The sequence below is a fragment of the Chinchilla lanigera genome, unplaced genomic scaffold (assembly GCF_000276665.1).
Source record: "Chinchilla lanigera isolate Chin_1 unplaced genomic scaffold, ChiLan1.0 scaffold00021, whole genome shotgun sequence".
Taxonomy (NCBI): Eukaryota; Metazoa; Chordata; class Mammalia; order Rodentia; family Chinchillidae; genus Chinchilla; species Chinchilla lanigera.
Window position 1 is genome coordinate 12483222 of NW_004955422.1, and position 9340 is coordinate 12492561.

Genomic DNA, 9340 nt, shown 5'->3' on the forward strand with positions numbered 1-9340 from the left:
AGGAATCCTGCTGCAGACTTCTCCGGAGCTCCACCACAGCCTGTACTGTCAGGGGAAGAATGACTTCTAGGGAGTCTCCGCAAGTATTGTGCAAGATCCTCCTGGTTTACAGCTTCCGAGCAGCTCTCGTGACCCCAGTCCACAGGCCTCTGACTTCTTGGGCTTAGTGTGCATTCTCATGTTCTCTGAGTCCTTGTTCAGCAGCTGCTCCTCTGCTGACTCTGGACCTTTCTGGTTCTCAGTGGCAGGAGCAAGAGTGTCCCGTTGTATAGCATGTATTCCCAGGGGATTTTCCATGTCCATGTTTGAATGATTCACACCCGTCCTTAGGTGGGCATCTGCAGCCGGTGCATGGTGGGCCAATTGTGTCATTGATTCTCTGTGTCATGATAGTTCTCAATTGAGCGGCGGCGGCCGGCCTAAGGGCCGGTGCGCAACAGCACTCGTGCCGCAGAAGCCATGCATTTTAAATTGCACCTGACTCACCTATATGCAGTTAAAAATCTAATGTTCTTTGAGTACTTCATGTTTGTCATACATGGTGTGAGGCATTGGATTGATTAAAAGGAAACAAATATTTTACATTCACTTTAGTTAGAAGTATTCTGTGCTATGATATAAGGACAACTCATTACTCCAAGGGGTTGCAGATACTTTATTTTAAAATACATATTTATATATTTTATAGTATGGCATATGTACACAATATGCATACATCCTACAAATACTTTAGTAATATATACTTACCAAGGAAGCATCATGGGATTTGTGTATTGTACATAGCCTTCGTATGTCCAAGTATAGGTAAAAATGTTTGTTATTTAATTGTTCAGGTTAGATCCTGCCTAGGATTGAAGCATGCTTAAAATAAAATCACCCGCATGTGCTTATAGGGAAGGGTATGTAAGATGAAAATAAGAGAGCAGATTCCTAGAGAAAAGGAGAAATGATAGTATGAGGAAACAGTCAAAGTGTAATCCCAGTAACTTGTGTCATTTTACTTTGAGCTTTATAGAAGCTAATGGAAAAAAGAACTAGGTCACGTGGTTTTGTTGTGCATAAAAGACTGTTCTTTAGAAGGTTTTCAGGCACTATATTCTAGAGCACATTTGCCAAGTAGGATTGCTGTCACCATGGTGTTTGCACATATTTACGTGCCCTTCTACGTTGTTCCTCACTGAAAGTATGTAAATTGAGTGAAAGTATTTCTTTCTTTTTTTTTTTTTTTTCCTGGTACCGGGAATCGAACTCACGACCTCGCGCTTGCCAGGCAGGCGCTGTGCCGCTGAGCTAAATCCCCAGCCCAGAGTGAAAGCATTTCTGTAGCTAAGTAAGGCAGTATCTTTGAGAACTTAGGAAAATAAATGTCTAACAGACTTTGATGTGTTTTGAAAATTTCTTTCCGTAGTGTTGACCATAATTCTGTAGCTTTTAAACAAAAGAAAGCAAAGCACATAGGACAGATTTGTGTCTTTACCACACCACCCCTTTCTCCAGGATTGAAATGTCAAAGGATGCACTTCCTGAGAAGGCTTGTCAGTTGGACAGTCGCTACTGGAGAATAACAAACGCTAAAGGAGATGTGGAGGAAGTTCAAGGGCCTGGAGTCGTTGGTATGTAACCCACCATTTAGGTTTGTGCATCAATCGCTTCAAAGAAATTTTACCATTTACATCCAGAAATGGAAAGTATAGAGGTTGTTAGCCTATAAGCTTTATCCTTAAATGTTAACTTTTCTAAAATTATAGCAAACTCAGTTATTCAGGTATTGATTTGCCTTTCTCTGGACCACCTGGAGTTTCTTAGCTTTTTCTGTTCTTTTTTTTTAAACTGGTTAACTATTAATGTAATAACACATTCTTTGGGTTAGATGCATAGGACAGAAATAAATCTCATATTGAGTAATTCTTTTTTTTAATTTGGGGGAAGATTTTCAAATTAAAATAACAGATTTTGTTATTTCAGTTTTATTTACTTTAAGCCAAATTATCATTGACATTTTAAAAAAGGTTTTCTGAACTATCATACTCTTCAGGGTTGAAAATGTGCTTCAGGAAAATAACATGTACTTCTGTTACAGGTCCTAAGCATCTGCAGAATTCACTTTAAAGTTCTCTAATTTATTGCCGTGCTTAGACTTACCTGAAAATCTGGTGCTATCTGGTGCTGAGGAATTTTATTAAAGTCATAATTCTTTTTTGTCATTCGGTGCATTGGTGTGACGACCTCTTCCGTGACTGACATTTTGTCTGGTCCAAATTCTTAGCGTGCATCTTCATAACTTTATATTTTAGTCTCTTGCAACTGGTAAACAATTGGATTCCCCTTATTTGTGCTTGAGCTACTATGTGACATCTTTTATTACTCATGCCTTAAAAATTTTTATCTTCAAAGCCTGAAAGCTCTTTGGAAAAAAATGTCTTTTTTGTTTTGTTTTATTAGATGTTACTTACCTACTACTTTGTAGAGGATTTAGGAAATCAGAAGATACATCAAGAGGCATAAAATAGTTGCTTATAATCCCATCACTGTTAACATTTTGCTTTATTTCTTTTTAGGTTCTGTTCCTAACTGTACATTTACTTTGACATTATTGACATCATAGTGTTATAAGAGAGAATACATCTCATTTACTGTCATGAGCTGAATTTTCTTCCTTGTTTTATTGTTCTTGGTTACTCCGCAGGTGAATTTCCAATCATCAGCCCAGGCCGGGTATATGAATATACAAGCTGCACCACATTCTCTACAACATCAGGATATATGGAAGGCTATTATACCTTCCATTTTCTTTACTTTAAAGACAAGATCTTTAATGTTGCCATTCCTCGCTTCCATATGGCATGTCCGACATTCAGGGTGTCTATAGCCCGATTGGTAAGTTAAGTTTTCTTTAGTGCTGATTTATGTAACTATGTAGAATTCACTCTACAAAGCATCCTTGTTTAGGCAGATAAGTGGTTCATAAATGAATTCCAGAGAGTCCTGGACACTGAGACAGGGGAGCAAGTGAATATGTTGGGAGAGGTGAACAGCAGGTAAACTAAGCTCTGCGCTCTTCAACCGGAGAAACTCTGCTGTTACCTGTTTTAAAGATTCGACTTTTCCACTGTCTCCAAAACCAGTCCTGTGGCCTAGATATATTAGAATATGAGATATACCACATTAGAACTGGCTTGCCTTTATTTCATTAAGACTAGGAAAACATTTCCTGCTGTGCTTTTGCTTAAACTCCCAGTTAAGTAAAATAATCGTCCTATAAAGATCATTACAAAGAGGATTTAATGGGTATGCTTGTACTTTTATAGCACTCTCTTCTAGAGATCCTTTCTCCAGTCAATAAGGTATATTTTTAAAACCCATTTTAGGATTACTTTTGACAGGTCTAACAATAACCCCAATCTTATGAACTGAAATGGTTAGAGGAAGTTATGAAGCTTGGGTCATGTAATAGGAATAAAATATGAATTGTGTATCCTAAACGCAACTGAGTTGTAGACATTGAATATTCAGAAGATGCTCTTTAACTCCTGGGATGGTCCTAATGGGTGGGTCTGAAATAAGTCTGGGATATGATATTATCCTTGTCCTGAGACGACACACTCTCAAGTCCAATTTAGAGAGGAAAGGGTGGTGATGAGCCTTTAGACCATTATACTTGTGGGATGGTGAAAAGGTATACAGTCTGGATTTGCAAGTGAAGTTTTAGCTCTCTTCCCCAATGAGGAATGTTAGAAATTGTATTTCCAGTTAGTTGTAGGAGTTTGCTACTTCTGCAGCAGACTTCAGTTTTTGACCAATCCAATATCTACATGAGATTGGTATCGTGTTACCCTCAAGTGATTGGTAGTCATCCGGAAAGCTATCTGGGACTGGAGCTCTCTTTGTGGGAAAAATTTAAAATATGAATTTAATTTTTTAACATTCATATTTTCTATTTTTTCTTGTTTCAGTTTTGATAATTTGTGCCTTTCAAGGAATTTGTCCATTTCATCTAAATGTTGATTTATTGGCATAAAGTTGTTCACAGTATTCCCTTGATATCCTTTTAATGGCTACAAGAGCGATAGTCACATGTCCTTTTCTGTTCTTAATATTGGTAACTTATATCTTCTTTGTTCATCACGTGATTATTACCACTTTTGTTGATCACTTAAAAGAACACAACTTTGGATTTCACTGATTTTTCTCTATGGTTTGCGTCCTTTCCTTTACATTACTTTCTGCAGCTGTCTTTATTTCTCTTCTACTTCCTCTGGGTTTCATTTGTTTTTTTTCTAGCTCATAAAGTAGACGTTACTAGACTTCACCTCTCTAAGCACTGTTTCAGCTGTATTTCACTAATTTTGATGTGTTTGTTAACATTTAGTTCAAAATAAGTCTCATATTTCCTTTGTAACTTTGGTCCATGACTTTTCTAGAAATGTATTAATTTCCAAATATTTCAGAACTTTTCAGTTATGTTTTGGTTATTGATTTCTAATTTTATTGTGATTAAAGAATTTACTCTGTATTTTTAATACTTTTATATGTTTTATGGCTCAACGTGAAGAATTTACATATCTTGGTAAATGATCTTTGTGTATTTGAAAAGAATGTATATTCTGCCATTTGGGGGAATATTATTCTATAAATACAGGTCAAAGTGGTTGGTTGACAGTATTTTTCAAGTCATCTGTATTTTTATGCTTTTTCTAATCTTTGTTCTGTCAACTACTGAAAAGATGATTGTTGAAATTTCCAAAATTTTGGCATTGTCAGATTTAGTTTTATCAGATTTGCCTCACGTGTCTGGAAGCTTTATAATTGTGTGTAAATATGCTTAGGATTGTTATGTCTTTTTGAGGAAGTTCTTCTTTTATCATTCTCTCTCTTCATCTCTGATACCATTCCTTGTCCTAAAGTTTAAAGGGCACTGAGGTTTGTTTAGGCAGGGAGTGGAGCTCCTGTTGGGTCAGCTTGATCCTTTTGAGGCTGGTTTTCACACTAGCGCAGGTAGAAAAGTGTCTTTAGTTAACAGTGGTTCTCAAGCATTCCAGTCCCATGGTCCCCATGGATGTTTAAAACTTACTGAGGAATCCAAAGAATTCTTGTTTACATGGCTGTATCAGTACTTGCCATATTAGAATTTAAAGCTGAGAAGTTGGATAATATATACTTAACAATTCCTTTTAATATCACAGTAAATAACCCTGTTTATATGTTCAGCCCTCTCTTAATTATGTATTTATTAGAGTTTAGCTTTCTCCTAGCCACAAGTAAACATATAAAATCTTGACCTGCCTTAAAATGTCTTCTCTCAAGCTGAGAAATCAATAAACAGAAAAGAGAATTCTGGACTTCTAATCAACATAAAAAAAGGCACTGGGGGTTGTATTTGTCAATTTGTTGCCTATTCCTATATTTTCTTGGCATGGAAATTGACTCGTTCTCCTACTTTGTCCTCTACCAGTATGCTTTCATACTTCCTTTCTCTTTGTACTTTGCCACTTCAGAATACACCCTTTGGTTAGTCACGTGCCTTTTCCCGGTCCAGTGGGCTCGTTCGTTGTGCTTGTTTGACGGCCCGGTAGAGGCTCCTGCTGCTTACTTATTTCCGTCCTTGTTCTGTGTTCCTTTCTCCACCTGCTGTGAGTGTGTAAATTCTGTCTCTCTCTCCCTGTTGTTAGACGCTGATTCCTCCAACAGTTTTCTTCATTAACATAATTAATATCCAGACCACCTGGACATCATATTTTAGCATGTCCAAAGTCTTTGCCTTCTCACCTCTTGGACCTCTTACTGAACCTTAAAGCCTTCATTCCTTAATTAAAAAAATTATTTCCAAAGATACAAGCAATGGAGTATCTCTAATTATCTAATTATACTCTCTAATTATCATTGTTGTGTTATAATAAATTCTGAGCAGCACAATTTTCTTTCTTTTACATTAATTCATTTGTTCTTCCAACAAATATTTGAGTGCTGTAGAAACAGTACGATCGAAACCTGTCTTGGAATTTATGTTCTAACTGAAAGAGACAAACTGTAACAAATGCTATATACTCATGCCAGATAGTAAGAAGTACTAAAAGTACAGGAGAAGAGCAGCGTCTTGTTGGGTTCTCATAGAAAGACGTGTGAGAACAGGCCGCGGTGCCATGTAAGCTGAGGTACAGAAGCACCGGGGGGAGCCGGGGGGACACCTGGGAGAAGAGTGTTTGGCGGAAGCAGCAAGTGCCGAGGTCCGGACACAGGAGTGGGCTTGGTTTGAAACAGGAGGCCGGTGTAGCAGGGGTGCAGCCAGTGAGCGGGAGAGCGGCTGGAGGTGAGGTTAGAGGCACGGTGGGTGCTGGGTAAGTGTGGTGTCATAAAAGCCTTGGTAGAAGGGCTTTTGCTGACATTCTGCTCTGTGTCCCAGTGCTTCTCAGATTACCAGCTAGGTCCCACGTAGCTGCTCTTCTCACTGAGTCTTTAATTGTGTGGGAAAGAAAACTGGCAGGGCATGAGGGGAAGGTGTGATTAGACAGTGCTAACCGGAACTAAAGTTTCTAAGAGATGCTCAGATGTCTTGTGTTCAGTACCACTGCGTCCTCTTCTAGAGCCTCCAACAAGTGAATTTAGGGCCGAGGATGTAGCTGAGTGGCACAGCGCCTACCTGGCAAGCATGAGGTCGTGAGTTTGATTCCCGGTACCAAAAAGCAAACAAACAAGTGAATTTAAGTAGAGGCTACCTTTGCCCTACACTGTGGACTGATATTAGTGACTCTAGTGCGTTAGCTAAGTGACACTGATTCTGAGGCTAAGTTAGGAAAAGGCAATGTGCCTTCAGCCTAGCTCTCTCTCCTGGAATGTGCCTTTGGTGTCCTGAGCCACCTACCATGTAAGAAGTCCAGCTACCTTGAAGCCGCCATGCTGGAGAGACCGTGTAGAGATGCTACGTAGCGACAAAAGGAGGTGTGCAGCTGTTTCAGTCCCCAGATGCGTGGATCCTCCCAGCCCTGGTACCAGGCTTGTGAGTGAAGACTCCCTTGAGATGATGCCCGTTCCAGCCATCCGAAGGCAACATCATGAGAGACCTCAAGCCAGAACCGCTCCCCCATTAAGTTCTCCCCAAATACCCAACCGCAAGAACCAGGAGAGACAATAAATGACTGTTGTTTGAGCCACTGAAACAATAAAAATAATTTTTTTTAAAGTAGAGGCTACTGATGTTTGAATTTAAACATGTCTTTGTAGTAGACGTTTAATAAAACTTTCAGACCTCTTGCTGACAGTGCATAAAAGTTACCAGTAGAGGTCCTACCTGACTATTTGCACCTTCTCTTTTCTGTAAGCATGTAAGTTAATAATAATTAAAAGAATTACTTAATGTATTGCTATGGTAAGTTCAGCAAAACTTTACCTTAGATCTTTAGGAAGACAGCAGTCTTATTTGCTACCTTGAGCGAACACCCACCATGTCAGAACTAAGTAATGATGAAATGTGTTTGCCATCAGAGCCACACTGAGCATTATTGAGCATGTGATACAATATACACTCAAGAACCTTGCACCAGCGTATGCAGTGTGAACCTGCACTGTTCAAACCCAGGAAAACTGGTAGACGGCTTGTCTGGTTGTTAGTATTCTAGATCCCCAAAAATTTGCCTTAAATTACTATGAAAACTTGATGGGCATTCTTCTTATCAAAAGATTGTTTTTTCTTTCAAGGAAATGGGTCCTGATGGATACGAAGAGATGGATGAGGAAGAAGAAGAGGAGGAGGAGGAGGAAGACGATGATGACTCAGCAGACATGGACGAATCCGATGAAGAGGAGGAGGAGGAGAGGCGGAGGAGAGTCTTCGACGTTCCCATCCGCAGACGCCGCTGCTCACGCCTGTTCTAGCCAGGCTGCTGCTGAGGGAAGCACTGGGACGGCTCGTGCCTGTTGAATAGATTTCTTAATAATGTAAATAACCACACTGTGCTCAGCATATAGCAGGGGATTAGCATGAAATATTGTCTCTGGCCCTGGGCCCCGTGCGACACTACGCTAGGAGTTGGATTGTTTCGGTTTGCTTTGTGGCTTTGAGGTAGAGGAGAGAACGGGCATCTTTTTTTCTTTCCCCTCTTCCAGGAGTCAATGCAGAAATCGTTCTCTAGTTAGAGATGAAATTTCCTTGTTTTAAAATATTTTCTACTTAAAAGTACAGAAATGGGGAGAAAATGGTTTTGAATAAGGACTTAAAATGTAGCAGAAACACCTGCCCAAGGACAGAAAAGCCGTGACTGACCTATGGAAAGACTTCTTGTTGTGAGTCGTTGACAAAGGAACAAAACTTGTAACTGGGCTAATCCAGTTTGTGAGTCCTAATATTTCGTCCTCACAGGGAACTGACTAAACTGCAATGCTAATGGCTTGTCCTTTCTTAGTCTGTCCTTGAGTTGAAAGTCTTAGACCTTGAATTTAAAGTTTTTGTCACTACAACCTTGAATTTAAAGCCTTCAACACGGTGACTTGGAATATAAGTTAAAATCCGCACACGACCACCTTTATCAGGTTATTTACAGTTGTATTATTTTTGAAATGTCGTGTATAAAAGTATGTACTGTGTTGTTTATTAACAAGAGATCCTTCACAATGTCTCCTGTGGTCTAAACTTGTAAATACCGCTTCTGTTTTGGTTCTCCTTTATACGGTTGACTGTCTAACTTTGTGATAAATGACATGAGTCTTATGTTAGGTTTAAGGGTGTTTTCCTGAAACGTGGATTTTTATTTTGTAATTACATAACCGAGAGTTTGGAATGAAATCCTTCAAGTGTCAAAAACACTTTAAAAACCAGTTTTGGCTCCAAGCCTGTATTTTGTGTAATTGCGTTTGCCATAACCAAATGTGAAGAAGCCTTTGTTCTTCAGATGGGATTGGTACTCGTCAGGAAACCAGGCCAGCGGGCCCATTTGGGAGCATATCCCGGCTTTGCTGTGGCCTCAGCCGTGCTCCACCCGCCGTCTCCCCCAGAACAATTCTTTTGTAGAGAAAATAGGAAGAGGGAACGGTCAAGGAAGCATCTGCCATCACACACCGTAAAGGCAGTTTTAGTCCCTTTTTTATTTTGTTCATCATGGTACATAAACATACAGAATCCATTGCTAATATTACCAGCGAGAGGCTACATCAAGTGACCTGGAAATGAAATTAAGAAAGTGATTAAGGACTACGAAGCTGGCAGATCACTGCTACTTACCTGTTGTTGCATGTCAAAATGTTCTGTTTATTTTTCATGTAATAGAGTGCAGCCATGCACTTCATAAGTGATGTTTCAACCAGCAGCAGACCACACATCCCACAGGGGCCAGCCACACTCTGCTACAGT

The 9340-nt window shown here is 39.5% G+C and overlaps 1 protein-coding gene across 3 annotated transcripts in view; it reads left to right on the top strand.

Annotated features, from left to right (window-relative positions):
* The window catches only part of Fbxo3 (F-box protein 3), a 29702-nt gene extending 20893 nt beyond the window's left edge, over positions 1-8809 (top strand). For 2 of the 3 annotated variants that reach the window (XM_005384153.2, XM_005384154.2), the window contains 3 exons: positions 1498-1613; positions 2687-2877; positions 7693-8809. In XM_005384153.2, coding sequence (XP_005384210.1) covers positions 1498-1613; positions 2687-2877; positions 7693-7869 — 484 coding nt within the window. In that variant the 3' untranslated portion in view covers positions 7870-8809. Of the gene's footprint in view, positions 1-1497; positions 1614-2686; positions 2878-3953; positions 7183-7692 lie in introns of those variants that run through there. The other variant, XM_005384155.2, reaches the window with a different exon arrangement.
* The last annotated feature ends 531 nt before the right edge of the window (positions 8810-9340 follow it).